The sequence below is a fragment of the Schistocerca nitens genome, chromosome 2 (assembly GCF_023898315.1).
Source record: "Schistocerca nitens isolate TAMUIC-IGC-003100 chromosome 2, iqSchNite1.1, whole genome shotgun sequence".
Taxonomy (NCBI): Eukaryota; Metazoa; Arthropoda; class Insecta; order Orthoptera; family Acrididae; genus Schistocerca; species Schistocerca nitens.
The window spans coordinates 943,029,011-943,049,907 of NC_064615.1; the positions used below are offsets into that span (position 1 = coordinate 943,029,011).

Below are 20,897 nucleotides of genomic sequence, written 5' to 3' on the forward strand. Positions count from 1 at the left end.
TATGTTAGGACCCTTGCTGTTCTGTTGTATATGAATGACCTTCAGGCTTTTTGAAGATGATGCAGTTATCTGTAATGAAGCACTATGTGAGAGAAGCTGCATAAATATTCAGTGAGATCTTGATAAGACTTCAACATGGTGCAAAGATTTGCAACTTGCTCTAAATGTTCAAAAATCTAAAACTGTTCACTTAACAAAGCAAAATCTAATATCCTGTGACTATAATGTCAATGAGTGAGTCACTGTTGAAATCAGCCAACTCATAAAAATGCTTGGGTGTAACACTCTGTAGGGATATGACATGGAATGATCACATACTTTTAGTCATGGGTAAAGCAGTTCAGTTTATTGGTAGAATACTGGAGAAATGAAATCAGTCAACAAAAGAGATTGCTTACAAATCACTCTTGTGACCCATCCTAGAATATTATTCAAGTGTGTGAGACCCATACTAGATAGGACTAACAGCGGATATTGAACTTATACAGAGAAGGGCAGCATGGTCATAGGTTAGTTTAATCCATCGGAGAATGTCACAGTGACATTGAAGGAACTGAAATGGCAAACTCTCGAAGACAGACATAAACTATCCCTAGAAAGTCTATTAACAGAATTCCAAGAGCTGGCTTTAAATGATTAGTCTAGGGATAAATTGCAATCCCCTATGTATCGCTCGCATAGGGATTGTGAGAATAAGATTAGAATAATTACAGCATGCACAGAGCCATTCAGACAATCAATCTTTCTACACTCCACACATGAATGGAACAGGAAGAAACTGTAATAACTGTTAGAAAGGAACATACCCTCTGTCATGCATTTCACAGTAGTTTGTAGTGTATAGATGTAGATGTAAGTTGACCTATATAGGTCAACCGAAGAATAAGGTACTAGTACTATCAAAGACAAAAAAAGTGACAAATGTAAAATTTGTATCCTGTACTTGAACTGACCTATATAGGTCAACTGAAGAATAGGATACAACCTTCATAGTTCAGCTGAGGTATAGGATGTCAGTGTTATGTATGTTACTTTTTTTTGCTTTTGCTAGTACTTGTATCCTATTTTTCAGTTGAACTACATAGTACAAGATATGAAAATCAATTGTAGAGGAAGCAGCAATTGGAATGATTCAACATCAAAGGTGTAACTCAAAACCTTGTACACAAATGATTTGAAATTACCCCAAGTGACAATAAGTGTACACAATATCTGTCTCTTAATAACACATTCATTTATTTCTATTTATGATTAAGATGCTTTGCCACAGAAGATAACTAATTTATTAGCTATGGCTTGAAAATAAACAAATTAATATCTATTACTAAAATATGATGACATTGGTCAAAGCCGATGAGTTGTATCCCATTCTTCAGTTGGCCTGGATTCAAATCATCAAACATAAACTGTCTTAAGATTTTCTTTGTATATATAGACTGATTTATAAAAATTCCCTCTGAACTTATTTTGATTTCCATCCCAAAATATGACAGTTGATTTTGAAATATTCTGCCAAATGTTATTTCAAACGTCTGATTCAGCTTGTTCAAAACATCGGTGATGCTGCTTGTTCTGCTTCCAATAACTAACCTATCATTGACAAACAATGCTGTAATGATGCTTCTGTCTTCATTATAGTAAATACAAGGATTGTCATCAGTGTTAACAAATCCTAATGACAACAGATAATTTGAAAAATCCTCATTCCAGTTATTTGGAGCTTCTGTAGGACATATAAAATCTTCTTCAGCTTGCCAACTCTATTTTCACCTTCGTTGAATCTGGTTTCTTGCCATATAGCATTTCTAATTTTTTTATTATTTACTAACAGACTTACAATTTGTTCTTTTCCTGGCTGTATTGCTGTCGACATTCAAACATATAAAAATGTATGTCTCGTGATCTTTCTCAATCCAGGGCTTTTCATTTTGTTCAGTTTGTCCTCCTGTTGGTTTAACTTTGTTGATTTTGTCCTCCTGTTGGTTTAACTTTGTTGGAACTAGCACAGCAAAATAAATACTTCTGAATGTGAAAAATGCATTAATAAGCAAATTGTATTTTAACATCCCTTACATAGAACTGTGTGTTTACAGTACGTAGCTAAGGCAATGCCACAGAGTATATACAAAGTGGTCATAGAGGTCTATTACACTCCGTGCACTACACTGTGCCACATACACATTCACATACAAAATTATTGTTCATATATCCCCAACACCCCCCTCTGAACAGACATTTCAGATGTCACTTTTACAGGTCAAACCATATTGTTTCACATCTTCTGAAATTTCTCCTTGTTCAAGGGTTTGGTTAGTAGATCTGCGAACATCTCTTCTGTGCCTAAATGGTGTACTTCATTATTCCCCCTCATGAAATGGTGCTTTATGTAGATGTGTTTGGTTCTGGCACTAGCAACATTATCTTTGGCTGTCACAAAATATATTTTTGGGTTCCATACTGATATTAGGTGCTATGTCAGCCATTAGAGTTCTGATCCACAATTCTCCTTGAATTGTGTGTGACAGAGCCATATATTCAGCTTCTGCAGTACTCAAGGCATGATGATATAAATCTCCCAAGTAATCTAAAACAACATCCTGTAACACAATGTCCGCTCTCCAACTCACTTCCCCAATCTACATCACTGTAACCATCAATTTTTATATTTCCCTTTTTACAGTGTCTTAATTTATAGTCTGTTGTCCCCTTTAGATATCTAAATATCATATTAACCATCTGTTGGGCTTATGCAGAATCTGCTTACGATATTTGTGGCAAAAGCAATATCAGGCGTCAATGTTTGTCACAAATGCAAAAGGCTCCTTACTGCCTCTAAACATGGTATGTTTTAATTGCAGTCTACATCTTCTTCACTGGTTATTAACTTGGCTCCTGGTTCTATCAGTGTAGAAATGGGTTTACAGTCACTCATGTCAAACTTTTTCAAAATTTTCTTCGTGTGTGATGATTGGGTTCCCGTTTAAGTAAGCTGTCTTTACACCCATTTTGTGAATTTGTGAATCTTCTTTTATTACCAGGGCTAAAAGGTACCTAAGTGATTTATATTTTACTACTGGTGAAAAAGTTTCTCCGCACTCTATCCCTTATTTTTGTGAATATCCAGTGACTGCGAGTCGTGCTTTATATTTTGGTGTTGCACTCACGGTATTATTTTTTACTAAACACTGATCGTGATTATAATGGTTTTTTTCCTTTCAGACATTTTAGTCCATTCAAAAGTTTCGTTTTGATAAAGTTACTCTAATTCTCTTTCAACCAAGTTAATTGTTGGATGTTTTTACCGGCCATCTGATTCTGCTGTGACAGTCTTTCAAAGAAAGTCTACGGTCAATAGCGTGTAAATCAGTCATGTAAAATACTTTTGAACACGTGTTCTGAAAACTGTCTTGAGCGGCTAGCTCTGGAGCCCATACACAATGGCAATATCTTAGACATTGTAGCTACAAATAGGCCAGACCTTATTGTCCATGTCAGTATAGAAACAGGACTTAGTGATCATAATGTCATAATAGCAACTGTGATTACAAAAGTTAATAAATCACTCAAGAAGGGTAGGAGAGTGCTTCTGCTAGTTAGAGCAGATAAACAGTTATTAACAACTCACTTAGACCGTGAATTTCAGCACTTAGGTCCAGTAAGATGGATGTAGAAGAATTACGGGCAAGGTTTAAACAGATTGTAAATCATGGTCTGGAGAATTATATGCCTGCTAAGTGGATATAGGGTAGAAAAGACTCACTGTGGTTTAATAATGAAATTCAGCATATGCTGAGGAAGCAGAGGCTGTAGCACTCTCAGTTCAAAATGGAATGAGCAAATGATGACAAATGAAAGTTAGTAGAAATTCGTGCATCTGTGAAAAGAGCTATGCGCGAAGCATACAACAACTACCACTGTCACACCTTAGCAAAAGATCTGGCAGAGAACTCGAAACAGTTGTGGTTGTGTGTAAAATTGCTAAGTGGGTCTAAGGCTTCCTTTCAGTCCCTTGTTAACCAGTCTGGTGTGGCAGTTGAAGATAGCAAAACAGAATCTGAAGTTTTGAATTTCAAGTTCGAGAAATTGTTCACACAGGAGAATCGTACAAACGTACTGTCATTTGGCCATCGGACAGACTCCTGTATGAACGACATAGTAATTAGCATACGTGGTGTAGAGAAACCACTGAAAGATTTGAAAGCAAATAAATCACCAGGTTCGCATGGAATCCCAGTTTGATTTAACGAAGGCATTGGCCCCTTACCTAGTTTGCATTTATCGTAAATCTCAAACCCAGCACAAAGATTCAAGCAACTGGAAAAAAGTGCTGGTACTCCAGTATATAAGCAGGGTAAAAGAATGGACCCACAAAATTACAGACCAATATCCCTAAGTTCTGTTTGCTGCAGCATCATTGAATATATTCTCAGTTCGAAATATGTCCACAAATCAGGAGAAAATATCACTCGTATAATATGGTATACTGCAAACAATGGATAAAGGGCTACAGGCAGATTCCATATTTCTAAATATTCCGGAAAGTATTTGACATGGTGCCCCATTGCAGTATATTAACGAAGGCATGATCATATGGAATAATTTCACAGATATGTGAGTGGCTTGAAGACTTCCTAAATAATAGTACTCAGTATGTTGTCCTTGACAGTGAGTGCTCATCGGAGACAAGAGTATTGTCAGGAGTGCCCCAGGTAATTGTGATAAGACCGCTGTTGTTCTCTATATACATAAATGATTTGGCAGACAGGGTGGGCAGCAATGTGCAGTTGTTTGCTGAGGATGCCATGGGGTACGGTCAAAGTCGAGTGACTGTAGGAAGATACAAGATGACTTAGACAAAATTTCCAGTTGGTGTGATGAATGGCAGATAGCTCTTCATGTGGAAAAATGTAAGTTAATGTGGATGAGTAGGAAGATCAAGCCTGTAATGTTGCCTGGGCCTAATGTTGCAAAGTGATATGAGGTGGAATGAGCATGTGAGAACTGTGGTAGGGAAGGCAAATGGTCAACTTCAGTTTATTGGGAGAATTTTAGGAAAGATTCATTTGCCTGTAAAGGAGACCGCATATAGGATGATGATGCAACGTATCCTTCCCGCTCGAGATGCTGGAGTTGGCGGTCATATGTGAATGAGGTGTGTTTGCTTGTGTGTGTGAAAGGTGTGTGTATCCTCTTTCATTGATGAAGGTTGTGACCAAAAACTTTAGGTAAATGCCTTTTAATTGTGCCTGTCTGTGACTTGACGTGTCTTGTTTAAGGTAAGTAGCAAGCTGTATTTTCTTACATTGTTAATTTAAGACTTACACTACTTTCAGGAAACATAAACTTAATAATGGAGGGATACATTCTACTGACACTGCTGGAAAGGAAAAAAGAACAATTAAATGGGATCCTTTAAGTTTACTGTTCCAAAATGTAAATAAAAATATCACTACAACCCGACTTCAGGAATGTTTTTCATTTTCTGGAATAATATGTTAAGAAAAGTGAAACCTTTAATAGTAAGCTGAAGAAACAAACTAATATACTAGTTTAATGATTAATTTTTCTAAACTAACTGTTATTAGAATATAAATAACGTATCTTTACAGGAGCACAAACCCTCACATGTGTCACCTATTACAAGGCTCAAACTTTTCTTTCCACTTGTCCCATGTTCATGAATATTGAAATTTTATTAATGTATTCATCACACAGGGCAACATGGCTAGCGCAAGGAAAAGAAAGCAAATGTATATTTCAAAAAGCTAACACAGAAGTTTTATGCCTGTCCGTTTTTGTAGACGACCTGTGTGGTTTATGATTCAGATATAGCTAACAACTGCCACTGGAGAGTGCTTCAGTTGCCAATCATGATGAGGATCATGTCCCATATGATACACCAGCTCATTATTGAGTGTGCACCAACCATGATGGAAACCACATCTGGCATGCTTCACAGTGAGAAACACGTCCCCTGTGAGGATGGCTTTAGCCAAGACTATGACTCAGTCCTCACAATACTGGAGTAAAGCCACATTTATGATAGTCATTGGGTTGACAGGTCATTATGTTCTTAAGTGAGCAAATTAAATCTAGACTTTCAATCTGTGTAATGAACTTAGTTGTAAAACATTCCATGACGGATAACAATTACACCATTTTTATGTGTTTGTCACCTTTATTTTTTAGGTTCCCTTGTTTTATTATGGATACTTCTACTAAATTTCTATGCCCTGTCCCTAAACAGAAGAAAAAATAACCTGTATTTGCCTTCAAAGCCACACCCACCTCTTTATATCAAAGAAAGCTTGCCAGTACCATGGATGAGACTTTTTACAAACCTTTCTTTCTGGTAAGTACAGAACGATAATGTACATCATTGAACATAAATGCTTTGAACACTTATGAATGTGTTATATAGAGAAATTATGTTGCAGGTCTTGTGTGCTTGGACATACATGCCAGAACAATTGTTTTTTTCTTTTATTATCATGGCTGCCAACATATTTTCATGATATGTACCCTGATGCTAAGGTAACTACATTTGCATAGTTGTTAATTATGATAATCAGATTTGTTATTTGAAAGTAAATGTGTTTTCTTTGTTTTTTGTAATTTTTGATAACTTTGTACTGAAAGATGTAATTGTTTATTCCTGTAGCCCTCCACTAATGAAGAGTTATTAATTATGTACGAACCACCATTTACACTTCCAAGTGAGACTGCAATCAGAACGGTTGCCATAGTGAGGCAAACTGAGTAAGCTGTGAGCAAAAGTTTGTAAGAAAAATATATATTGAAATTGTGTTGTAGCATTTTGGTAAAAGTCTGACATGGAGCAAACATTGCAGCAACTGGTAGTGTCCATGGTAGAAAGATAGGGAGACCAGAAAGCTTCTCTTATTGACAGTAAGCAGATTGCAGGCAGTGGCTCATGCACAGTGTTCTATTGTAAAGGCATCTTATAGGTAGTTAAATTTCTAGTCCATTCCTGTAGGTTGCGTAGTTAAAAAGAATTGATGCCAGGTTGAATGTTGGTGTTGAAACTTTAGTTTTGTTTGCTTCAGTCCAATCTCTACCTGTCATTCACTAATACTATCAGAGCGCTCTCAGATTACAAAATCGAAAAGCATCATTTGTAGTGTGTCTTCTGCAGATGAAAACTAGAGAAACAAACCCAACAAAACTTTCTATTATGGAAAAAATGAAATTTCATTTCTTTTATTCATCCAGGTATGCTACAATTTCATGTGGGTGTCATCAGATAAACATATGATTTGATACAATAAAGAACAGTGTGTGCAGTATAATAAAATAATATTAAGGTATTACAGTACATACAGAAAAAATTAAACATTATAAGGCCCAGTAGAAAACCAACAATTTGATCATCTTGCAGATGTTGCAGTTAGTATTTTCCATACTTGTTGAGAGTAAACTGCAGAGGAATTCTGGCTTATGCAAGACTCTGTTTTCACCCGGTCATGTTTGAAGTACTTTTTGTGTTATCTTGCTAACATGAAGCTGCTAGTTGTCTATGCTGGTAGCTTTAAATCTACCTCACAATCTACAGTTTGACATGGTTTTTGGCATTGTGATATTTTTCTCCTTGTAGAGAAGGGGAAAGGACTGTGTGGGTGTACTGGTGGGATATAAATATTTAAATATGTGCAATGATGCTATGCTGCTTGTGTATATTTTGTGACAATGCCACTATGGCTTTATTATTTTAGGACAGCTTATAAAATAGATATGTCTCGTCATTTTAAGTGTATGTTTTCATAACCATGAAACTAATAATTTTTTGTTGTGGCATGTTTTATTATTCTAATGCATAATCTGTTCACTGGTTGTATTCCATTTCCCAACTTGCTGCAGATCTGAAGATGGTCATTGCTGACTGAAACCAATAGTCTAATGACCAAAAGTTTTGTGATCATTGGTGGAAATAAAATAAATTCGTTCTACACTTCCTGGATCACTGTTTTAAGCTGAGACCATGTTGCAGCTTGTGAAACAAAGGATATGTTGGAGGGAGAGATCCCTTGGCACAATTCAGAAAAGGTGGTGTTGATGGGAAGAATGCAGTTTACAAAGGCTGTGAAGCAGTGATTAAAATAGGCTGCATGCTTGGCAAATGCATCTTGGCCACAGTTTGATGGTTGCCATTAGTGCAGATAGATAGCTTGTTTGTTACTGTTCATGCCACACTGTGATTGCAGCTAAGTTAGTAGTCCAGATGGCTGCTGTCACACATGAACCTGTGTCTTTGAATGGGCAGGAGATGCTTGTGATAGAACTGAAGTAGGTAGTAGTGGGAAGATGTCTGGGGCGGGTTGTGGCTCTATATATATTACCGGAATATGAGTCAACATGGCAAAGACATTGCATAGGTTGGATGGACAGCGAACACCACTGTAGGAGGGATGTAGGAAGGAAGATATTTCTCATTTCAGGATCAAACAAAAGATGGTAAGGTAGTGGAAATGCTGGCAGAGTGTGTGTTCAGTTGCTCCAGTCTTGAGTGGATAGTACTGCTTATTCACTAAGCAACAAGGGTGGTGGTAGGAGGAGGCTCTTTTTGTGGCTAGTTAAGTTGGTATGTGGACAATGGCAGGTGACTGTGGAGACAGAGTGGGAGATCTGTTTCTGGAAAGGTGAAGAGGGTAGCTCCAGTCTGTGAAGCCATCAGTGAGACCCTCAGCTTATTTGGAGATGAACTGCTTGTCTCTGCAGTTTTGATGATCATTAGGGGTTAGGCTGTATGGAAGAGAGTTCTCTGTGTGGAATGGGTGGCAGCTGTCTGAATGGAGATATTGTAGGTGGTTGCTAACTTTCATGTGGATTGATGTAGCCACCTTGAGGTGGAGATCAACATCAAGGGAGATGGCTCATTAGGCAGAGGTGGATCAGGTGAAGCAAATGGGGGAGAGGTGTTGAGGTCATGGAGGAATGTGTATAGGGTGCCCTCACCCTCATTCAAGATCAAGATGATGTCAGCAATGAATCTGAACCAGGTGATGGGTTTGGGACTTTGTGTGGTCAGTAAGAATTCCTTTATATGGCCCATGTAAAGGTCAGCATAGGATAGTGCCATTCCTTTGCCCATGGCTGTTCAATGTATATTTTGTAGATGATGTCTTCAATGAAGAAATAAGTTGTTCAAGGTGACCTGCAACATACCCTTCTTTCATGTAATCCTCTTTGTGCTCCTGAAGGAGGCTGTGGTCCAACAGCTTAATAGTATCCAATTGCATACATTTGGTGTGCCTGTCTGCAACTCAATGCAGTGAGTAGTAATCTATACATTTCATATTGTGTTAGGTAACCAAGTGTGGAAGATATGTGCTTGTTTTGGAGGACTTATTTTTGTAAGGGGCAATTACATTTTTGGGAGTTTTTGTAACATATCACTTGGTTGTATTGAACATTTGAAAGTAAACAATAAAAATCCAGGATGCAATAACAGCAATACGAATTAGAATGGATAACTGCTCACCACAAAGATGAGGTTTTGACCGCCAGATGGGCTCATTTAAAAATAGTCTTAGCTATTGGACAAAGCATGGTTTTCATATTTAGAAAAACAAAAACTCACTCAGCAAGCACAAATTGCTCACACATAGCCTTGAATGTAGGGGAGGGAGCAGAATTGTTGAATCAAAGTATGAGAACACACATGTGGTGAAGGCAGATCAAGGGAAACACATGAAAATACACTTGGTAGAAGGGAGTTGGTGGGATGATGCTTAAGGACCAGGAAAATCAAAGGAGACCATTGCTGCAGGGTAGTTCGGAAGTCAGTGCATCGCACAGTACTTGGTGAGTGGGTGACAAGCATGTGCTGTTCATGAGTGACAAGGGGGTTTTGGAGAGTAGAGAAAGAAAAGATGGACATTGAGTTATCTAATAAGATAGAGAGCAGTAACAAATGGAAACAGCAATGGGTTGATGAATGGAAGGAAAGCCACTAGCCAAAATCAAGCAATGGAAATTTGAGGATGGAATAATAATATTGTCGCAGAAGAAGTTGAGTAGCATTGTGGTGTAGTGGTTATGATACTCAACTGTTGCACAGAGGGTCGTGAATTCAAAACTCACCTGAACTAAACAATTTTAATTTCTGTATTCAGTTTGAGTACATTCTAGAAGTATCCACAAATATCAAGAATCATTGTACTGAAATTTTCTGTAGCTGTATATATACTGTATGTGTTCTGGCTGGAGGCAGTTTGCTCCACACTCTTGTATCTGCAAGTGCTGAATAAACCTTCGTTAAGTGAAGTTAGTGTATGTCATTCATCTAATTACACCTTCTTCTACGTGACATTATTCTGATGGAGACGCCGGGTATTGGAATTTGTGGCAGCGCACATTATCGACGACACAGTGGCTCCCGTCAGGCCACGACAGAGCCACCTTTTACGTGGCAAGAAACCCGAGTTTGAGCCATATTCAACAGATCGCAATCTACCAGAGGCAGAAGAAGAAGATGACGTTATGATGACAGCAACTGTGTGCCACCACATGAGACATCCTTCTGGGATCTCTGGTGACAATGACCAAGATCCAAACAAGTGGCTGAAGGTATATGAGTGTATAGTCAAATTTAAGAAATGGGATGACACCGTGTGTTTGACTAATGTATTTTTCTACTTGGAGGGCACTGCCAAGCAATGGTATGAGAACAACGAGGAGAAGTTCACAAGCTGGGAAGTATTCCAGGCGGAACTGCACAAGTATTTCGGCGACACACAACGACAGAAGTGCAAGGCTGAAGATAAATTAAAGTGCAGGGCACAGCGTCCAGGAGAAACTACAGCATCCTACATTCAAGACGTCTTGGAGTTGTGTAAAATAGTGGATCCTAGAATGGAGGAGGAAGCACATCTCATGAAGGGTGTTGCTGAGGATGTGTATCAAGCCCTACTCCTGAAGGAGGTTTCGACAGCAGACGGCTTCATAAAATGGTGCCGGTACATTGAGACAATGCATCAAAAAAGAATTACATGCAAGAAGTTTGATAAGCTTCCAAATGTTGTATCGATGTCTGTGATGGAGGAAGCAACGGATTTCACAAGTGTTCTTCGTCAGATGGTGAGAGGAAATTCAGAAGGCACTTGGATTGCAGGCGAGCAAAAACCTGAGATGATTCAAGAGATCATAAGGGAGGAAGTGGAACAGTCATTGAACCCAATCTCTTGTCATTCATTTCCCTTTAAAATGGTGAAAAAGTCGAGACCCAGGCGGAGTTACGTTCCTACAATGCAGCATGAGGAACCTGTTTGGGCACCAAGGAAAACTGACATCTGGAGGACCCAGGATAACCAACCAGTATGTTTCCACTGCAGACGAATGGGACATGTGGTGTGCTATTGTTGAGAAAGGTGGTGGATAGTTGATTATGCCCATGCCAGAAGACAGCAGACCGATCTTAGCAGATCAACTCCCGGACGACGAACAAGAAAATGTAGGTGCAGAACGACGTAGGTCACCTTCGCCGGAAGCTAGCCACTGGAAAGGATGCTCCCCAACATGCCAATCAAGGTCTCCATTGCTGATCACCTAGCCACCACAGCCAGGAAAACTAAATGGTGCAACCTTCCTTGGAGGTGAGGCCACTGAAGAGAAAAATCCTCCGCCGTCAATCACTTCAAAAATGATAGGAAACTATGTCGATATCCCCATGGTTGGCTGACCAGCCCAAGCTCTTGTGGACTCTGGAGCATCATATTTAGTCGTTTTGGAGAAGTACCACCACCAGTTGCAGAAAACCATATTCGCCGACAACAAAACATCTCTGCTGAAGGTGGCTAATGGAAAATACGTAAAACCTACAGATAGATGTACCATTCATGTGAGTATAAGTGGCCATACACAGCCGTTAGAATTCATCATCTTACAAGAGTTTAGTCATTACATCATTCTCGGATGGGACTTTTTGAAAGCTTCTCAGGCAATTATAGATTGTGGTCGCTTGAAGATTATGCTAGACGAGATGAGATACTGTGGACAGGAAGATGCGCATCCAAGTGTGTGGAGACTATGTGTGCTGGATGAAGTGATCATTCCTGCAGTCAGCACTAGAAAGGTAACTGTTGCATGTCATGCCATGCACCAACCCATCGATCTTGTAGTGGAATGTAAGAGAAGCATACCACTGAAGAATAACTTGGTCATCCCAGCCTCTGTCGTCTCATTTAAGAACGGATTCGGTGAATTGTGGATAGTTAACTGTCGCTGAGAACCGCAGATCCTTCCAAGACGCATGTGTGTAGCAAACACTGAGCTGTTAATTGAAGAACAGCTGAGCGTCATAGAAACCTCCCATGCCGAGTCTGTGGGCAAAATTAGCACTACCACTACGAGACAAGATGTTCTAGCTCGACTATCACCAGATCTCACTAAGGAACAACAGAAGAAGCTACTTGCCATTCTTCAAGAGTCCTCTGAATGCTTCAGTCCACAGGTGAAGAGCAAATTAGACAAATTGACAGTGAAGCACCGGATTAGCACTGGAGACTGTCAAACAATAAGCCAGAGAGCATACCATGTGTCAGCAATGGAACGTCGAATAATTCGTGATGAGGTAGAGAAAATGATGAAGAATGACATCATTCAGCCTTTTCAGAGTGCATGGTTGTCACCAGTTTACACTTTTGTGCTGATTTCAGGAAGCTTAATAAGATAACTAAAAAGGACGTGTACCCTCTTCCACGAATTGACGATACGCTAGATTGTCTGAAGGGGGCTAAGTTCTTCTCAACCATGGACATGTACTCGGGGTACTGGCAAATTGAAGTAGATGAGGCTGATCGTGTGAAAACTGCATTCATCACCCCTGAGGGCTTGTATGAGTTTAAGGTAATGCCATTTGATTTGTGTAATGCACCAGCAACTTTTGAATAGATGATGGATAATCTTCTAAGGCACCTGAAGTGGATGATGTGTCTTTGTTATTTAGATGACATTGTAGTGTTCTCAGAGACATTTGATGAACATATAAAAAGAATGAGGGCCGTTCTTAAGTGTCTCCAACAAGGTGGACTGAAACTTAATCCAAGAAAGTGTCTCTTGGACACCTTGTGTCAAATGAATGTGTGCGGCCAGACCCAGGAAAGGTGAGATCTATAATGGAATTTCTTATTCCTAAAAGTATTAGAGATGTGAGAAGCTTCCTCAGATTATGTTCTTATTACTGTTGTTTTATCAAAGACTTTTGTATCAAAGCCAGGTCACTCCAAGAGTTGTTAAAAGCAGATGCTCAATTTATCTGGGGTAGTGCTCAACAGGATTCTTTCGATGTGCTGCAAAAAGCTCTGATGACTGACCCTGTACTTGGTATGTATGATGAAAGAACACCTACAGAACTACACACAGATGCCAGTGGGTATGAGATTGTTGTGTTCTGGTGCAAATTTCGGATGGAAAAGAGAAGGTTATAGCCTATGCTTCTAGGACACTTACAAAAGCCGAGAGAGACTACTCAACTACAGAAAGAGAATGTCTTGCTGTGATCTGGGCCATGTGCAGATTTCGACAGTATCTCTATGGAAGGCCATTCACAGTTGTTATGGACCATCATTCACTTTGTTGGCTGACAGCTCTTAATGATCCAACAGGATGACTCGCCAGGTGAGCACTACGTCTTCAAGGGTATGACATTACCATTGTGTACAAAAGTGGAAGAAAACACCAAGATGCTGACTGTCTCTCAAGAAACCCTGTGCAAGACCATCAAGACTTTGATGAAGATAGTGACTGTCTCACTGCACTCCAGGATCTCTCTGCCGAGCAGAATAAGGATGCCAAGATATCTCAAATTATGCTTGCTTTAAATCTGTCAGAGGATGTGAAAGGACAATTTAAGGTAGTTAATGGATTACTTGGCAAGAAAAACTTTGATCCATTTGGAAAGTTCCTAAACACATGCGCTTAGATGTTCTACAGAAATTCCATGACACACATGAGGCCAGACATTTAGGATTTATTAAGACCTACAGTGGAATCCGCAAGAGATTTTTCTGGCCAGGTTTATTTAGGAGTGTCCATCACTATGTGTCGCACTGTAGAGAGTGCCAGAGGAGGAAGGCAGTTCCTCAGAAACCACCTGGCCGATTCATACCAATTCCACCAGCCGAAATGGCTTTCCAGGGTGTTGGGATTGACCTCCTCGGATGATTTCCAACATCTGCTAGTGGCAATAGATGGATTATTGTTTGCACTGATTATCTGACACGCTATGCCATTACAAAAGCTGTGAAAACATCCAAAGCATCCGAGGTAGCCAAATTCATCGTATTGTATTAAAACACGGTGCCCCAAGGTCATTAATTACAGATTGAGGGAAAGTTTTTCAATCAAATATTGTGACAGAGAGAAACTGTCAGTGCAACATTACTCATCACATGACGACTGCCTAGCATATGCAAACTAACGAGCTTACTGAACGCCTTAATAAGACCTTGGCCAACATGCTATCAGTGTTCACCAATGTCGAGCAGAGCAACTGGGGTGAGGTGCCACCTTTCGTGATGTTTGCCTACAACATCACCAAACAAGACACCACAGGATTTACGGCCATTTTTCCTGGTGCATGGGCGTGAGGCAACTATGATGATGGACACTGTGTTTCCGTTACATCCTGATGATGTGGATGATGACTACATCGGCCAGGTGTTAACCAGAGCTGAGAAAGCTTGGCAGTTAGCCCAACTCCACAGGTTGCAGGCTCGAGAAAACGATCGCCGAAGGTATGATGCGAGCCACCGCCCTGTTGTCTACCAGCCGGGTGACCTCGTTTGGATCTTGACTCCTGTTTGGAAGGTGTGTGTCTCTGAGAAGCTCCTCAGGCGCTACTTTGGACCTTATAAGGTTGTAAGAAAGTTGTCTGATGTTACTTACGAAGTTGAAGATTTCGACCTCGATGCAAGACGAAGAAAGATCAGAGATACGGTCCACATCATTCGAATGAAGCCCTACAAGGACCCTGCCACCCAGGGTAAACACGAAGCTCCAGTGACAGGTGACAAGTGGAAAGGTGATGAAGAGCATAGCGGCAAAAGAAGTTCTGAGAAGATCACCGCCAGGGCGAGCATCAGTCATCGGGTTTCTTAGTATGCAGGACCGATGACTCGTTCCCGGACTAGAAGGACGTAATGCCGAGATGCTGTTCTCTTAAGGAGGGAACAATGTCGCAGAAGAAGTTGAGTAGCACTTTGGTGTAGTGTTTATGATACTAAACTGTTGCATGGAGGGTCATGAGTTCAAAACTCACCTGGACTATACAATTTTAATGTCTATATTCCGTTTGAGTACATTCTAGAATTATCCACAAATATCAAGAATCATTGTACTGGAATGTTTTGTAGCTATATATATATATATATATATATATATATATATACTGTATGTATTCTGGCCGGAGGCAGTTCGCTCCGCGCTCTTGTATGTGCAAGTGCTGAATAAACCTTCGTTATGTGAAGTTGGTGTTTGTCATTCATCTAATTACACCTTCTTCTATGTGACAATATGAATCAGGATAGACTGCTACTCACTACATAAAGGAGGAATTCAGTGGCAGACAGATACATTCAAAGAGTAAACTAAACTGTGTGTGTGTGTGTGTGTGTGTGTGTGTGTGTGCAAGTGAGTAAGTGAGTGAATCTGAAGGAGGACTTTGTGTGATAGCTTTTCGGTGTTTGGTCCTTTCTATATTTCTCAGCATGCTTTGCAGTTTTGATGGTTCTTTCAATCTGGCAAGGTGGATTGTTTCTTCACACCCCTCATAGGCTTGTTGTATATTTACATTTTGACGTGGGCGCTGATGACCTCGATGTTGAGCGCCCATAAACCCCAACACACACACACACACACATTTTGACGTGATATGATTTCCTCCTCTTGCTTAGTTATTTAACTTGCTCTTTCAGTGCCCACTTTCGTCTCATTTAAAGGTGTAAAGTGCTTTCTATCTGTTTCAGTATTTGTGTTGCGAACTCTTGATGATGCTTACTCAAGAATGTAAAGTGTGTCAACATCTGTTCCGTTGAACTGGATATTTGATTTTGCAGGTGGTTCTCTTCTTTTACCTCTACTTGAATCCACAGAGCTTGTGCTTTGTGGTTTTTTCCATCTTCACCAGTTGTGATTGATACACCATTATACTGAGTTTTAGTCCCTTGCTTTGTTGAAATCGTTCTTTACCTTTTTTCAGTATTCATTGCATGTTTACAAGTTTGGTAAATATGATACAGATTTAAGTTGTCTTTTTGAGTCGGTTGTGAATGATTCTCCTCCATCTGAGTAGCTGCATTTCTAGTGTAACATTTGTCTGAGAAATTTTGTGTTTTCTCATCTCTCTTTCTCCTGGATAGGGGTTTCTTATTCCTACATATTCAACAAGTTATCTTCTTCTCTTGCTTTGCTCTCTTATCAGGAACTGGCTATTCATTGTACAAATTATTTGTTTAAAATTATGAGACGTGAAATTTCAGTACTACTGATAGATACATGTAAAAGTACTTTTGTAAGTAGTAGTTCTTTTCTCCTTTAACTGTTTAATTGTAAATTCAGAGATTAAGTGTTCCTGCTAGCTGTGTGACAAGTAGCAATATTAATTGTAAAACTGCATGACAAGTAGTGGTGTGATGTAAACAGGCCTCAGATGTTACAGATGTAGTTAGCTTTTTCCTCTTTTTCCTTTGAAAAATCTCAGTGCATTGGTGTAAATATTAAACTACCATTAGAAGGTAATCAGCAGCTACTTAATATAACCAAGGAAGCAGCAGATCTTTTTTCAAATTAACCACTGTCATTCTAGCTTACTGGAAGACATTTAGTTTGTGTGTGAGCAGTGTAGTAATAGATTATTTTACTACCGTATACAGATGAAGTTTCTAAGAGTTATTTCTCCTTTTTTAATATGTATCTTGAATTGCTGCACGTCTCCGATGGTTCTCCTTCTTGGAGGGATATATAGAACTTGATGAATGACTGAAAATAGTGGTAATTGTTCATCACATTCATAGCAGTCAATAATCTGCATCCATAAAATTTTGCAGTGGGTCATTGGGACACATAACTCCATGAAAATCTTGCTAAATAGTACATTACTTGTAGAAAAAATTCTTCTCTGCTATTTAAGCAGATACAAAGTTCAAAACTGCTCAGAAATAACTCCATTGTAATGGTACTATATCCAGAATTTCAAGAAGGGTGCTATAGCCTACAGAGGATTTATGATGTTGGACATCTAATAACTGAAGAAGGCACTAAGTGACCAGTATTCATAACATCTTTTGCTTCAATGACCAAAAAGATAGTGAGTAAAACAACTCTTCATTGCTGACTCTAACAATAGGAGTTGAAACAAGCACGTGCATGTAGCTGCCCTTGGAAGTGACACTTGTTCAAAAGTCAGTTGTTTCTCTCACAATACTGCAAGATGCAAAAACAACAGTGCAACCAATTGTAACATTACACCTTGACAGATGAGCACAGAATTAATTTGATAATGTATCTCAGACCATTAATCTACATTGCACAACACAATTAAAGTGTCCCTTTTTGAAACCCTGTAATTCTCTCATATTATGAAGCAGAAGTTTGAAATTGGATCAGAGGTGCAGACAACCTTCCTCTCTAATAGTGTAAAACCATGGCACCCTGTGATGTCAACCTAAGGGTCAGTGATACTTCAGACAGAAGGTGTCGACAAGTCCAAAAAAAGGCTATAGGCTGTGAGGTGGGTTAATGATGTCACACTGGCATCAAATTTCACCACAATGGAGTATCAGTAGTGTGATGGCAGAATAGTGACACAGTATAGAGGTATGATTTCCATGTTATTTATTGGTAAGCACAATATACATAACTGATGTAATCATTATGAGCATACATAGCATACTAACTCTCTCTGCCTTCTGGACCAGTGATTCTCCTTATCTCCAGTCAGAGATGTTACACCACACAGAGCCCCCCCCCACCTGTAGTGTGGAGCTTTTAAGGAGAGACTGCGGCAGTGCATCGTCTGGCAGAAGTTATGTGGACAGTTATGTGATGGTGGATGCAATGGAAGACACGTCATAGTCAGCAAGGTGCACAGGAGGGACAGGTGGTGCAGGGCACACCCATAGCGTGACCTCAGTAGTGCAACCAAATGGGTTGCTGCCGGCACTGTTGTCAGATGAGGATGTAGTCTTGGCAACATCTTTAATTGTTGCTGGCTCAGCAGCAATATTAGAAGAAGGGGGCATGTTGGCAGCTCTGCATGGTATTGTTGTATCCACAGGATGTGCTGCGTGGCTGTGAAAAATGGGAGGTGAGTCCTGCCATGTCAGCTTCTGGTGGGCCGGAATGGTGTGCACGAAACTTTGTGTGACAGAACTTGCAGCTGACTGCCTGTCCATGTAGGTGGTGGTAATCATGAGGTTGGTATCATATGACAGATATGTTATCGGGCAGAAAATCTCAGGGATCCACATGCACTTGGAAATTGACTAATGGGTACATAGGAGGTGGCAGGGAAGGTGTGTGCGTTTTGACAAGTTCACTGAAGTCCACACCAGTTTAAGCCAGTTAACTTACACTGTTGTGTGTTTTCCAACAATTTTGATATCAAAAGTGTTTGTATTGCATTTCAACACATGGTATGGTCCTGTAAATGGCAATTGTAGGGCAGGTTTCACTGTGTCTGTACATAATAGCACATGAGAGTATGTGGCCAGGTCTTGATGAATAAAAATTTGTAGTGTCATGTGATGGGAGGGGGGCTGGCACACAGATGTTTCGTATGTGTGTCTACACACGCGTGACTAAGTCTGGTAAGTCCCGGTCTGTGAGGACCATTTCATGTGCTATGAATTCAGCAGATAGAGTGAGGGGCTCGCCACATAGTAATTTGGCAAGTGACGCATCAAGGTCATCTTTATGTGCTGTGAAAATGCCCAGGAGAACCAATGGAGGGGCCTATACCCACGATTCTGACACATGAGAGCACTTTTCATCGTCTGGTGCCACCGTTCCACAAGGCCACTGGATTGGGGGTGGTAGGCTGTTCTGTGGAACTGGTGGCATCTGCATAGGTGACATAAATCATTAAACAATTGGGATTTGAACTGCGACCCTGGTCCAACGTTAAGGAGGCCGGGCAGCCAAATCTGGCAGTCCAACTGTTGACAAAAGCAAAAGTTTTTGCAACTGTCTCTGCTGATGTGTTGGAAAAGGGCATGCCTCCACCCATCATATGTGTTCCATCATTGAAGGATGTAACAGTAACCATGACATTTGGGGAGTGGCACTATGATGTCAGTGTGGACATGCTGGAATGCTCCTCCGGAGTTGGACATCTACCAAAGGGGGTCTTTGCATGGCAGCCAGTTTTTGCCTGCTGGCATGGAATCCAAGTCCTGGCCCATGTGGCTCAATCCTTTTTAATGTTAGATCTGACAAACCGTTCCATGATAAGACATACAGTTGTGTGATCCCTAGCATCAGGTGTGGTAGTTAGATGCACATTGGGCAATGGGTGGGCAAGGGTGTGGCGTGTAACAGGTGTGCATTTATTTTGTTGAAGGCTGCCTGTGTTTGCAGTGTCCAGTCGAGACCTTGTTTACCAGATGTATTCTTGCTGCACAATGCTTCGGTGAATGGTAGCAAAGTCTCAGCAGTATGTGATAATTGGTTCCTCTAGAAATTTATGATACCCAAAATCCTACATAGCTCTTGGTAGTTGTTAGTAGACGGGAGGAGACGTTATCTTGTCAGTTTTCTCAGGGGTAGGGCACACCTCAGAGGCATTGACATGGTGTCTGACAAAGTTCACATGGGGTTGCCAAAGTTGGCACTTATCATTGTTTATCATGACCCCATGAGAGGTCAGCTTATCAAAGATGATACACAGGTTGTTGTCATAGTCCTGCTGATTTTGCAAAAAGATTATGACATCATCTAGACAGGCGTAACAAAAAGGAAAATTGAACAGTACACTATTGATATATCTTCGCCATGTCTGTGCCCTGTTTTTAGTCCATAAGGCATGTAGAAGAACTCAGAGTCTGAATGGCATGATTATCGCAGTTTTTGATACATCTTCAGCTGCTATCAGAATTTTCAGTTGTTCAATCGATGATATCGAAAATTTTTGCCCTGGCTAAAACGTGCAAAAAATTGTGCAAGTTCTGAACAGGGTAGCTCTCAATGATTGTACAGGTATTGAGGTAGCAGTAGTCGCCACATAGGCACCAAGTACCATTCTTTTTAGGAACTAGTGTAATTGGAAAGGCACAAGCACTGTCTGATGGCCTGACTGTACCAGCTCGCAAAAGATCGTCCACCACAGCTTTAGCTGCTTTAAGTTTGTGGGAAGCTAGACTGTGGGGGCAGCAACAGACAGGAGGACCTAGTGTGGTTGTAATGCAGTGATCTATACCTTCATGCATGGCATAGATTATATGTGGTCTAATGGGGAAGAGCATGGAGCAAATCCAGAATGTGAGGCATGACTTGATTCATCACTGCTGTTAATGCCACATGGCATTGTCTCAGGAGCACACTCAAGTGGAGGTTGCGACGCTTCACTAACTTGAGAAGTGTCTGTAGTAGCAGCACCATGGTAGTGTTCATTGTCGAGATGATGCAGGTCGTCGAGGTGCTGTTGAGCTGCATGTAGTGATGTGGTGGTGTCCATGATTTGTCTCTGTAGTTGTTTGTTGTTGAGATACATGACCTTGTTGTCAGATGTAATGATGAGTACTCAGCTCTTTTTAAGTGTAGCTGGTTGAAAAGTGTTTTGCTTTGTAGCTTTAGGTCGAATGGTGCGTTGAGCAGTGGCAGTGTGACCAAGGGCGTTAACAGTATTGGTAGGTAGTGTTTCGCTGACCACACCACGGACCAGC

At 40.3% G+C, this 20,897-nt stretch overlaps 1 protein-coding gene across 1 annotated transcript in view; it reads left to right on the plus strand.

Moving 5' to 3' along the window:
- The window catches only part of LOC126237268 (solute carrier family 17 member 9), a 102,228-nt gene that overhangs the window by 38,501 nt on the left and 42,830 nt on the right, over positions 1-20,897 (plus strand). Inside the window, exons 4-5 of the mRNA XM_049947196.1 lie at positions 6,190-6,352; positions 6,438-6,534. Of these exons, the coding sequence (XP_049803153.1) occupies positions 6,190-6,352; positions 6,438-6,534 (260 nt within the window). The remainder of the gene's footprint in view (positions 1-6,189; positions 6,353-6,437; positions 6,535-20,897) is intronic.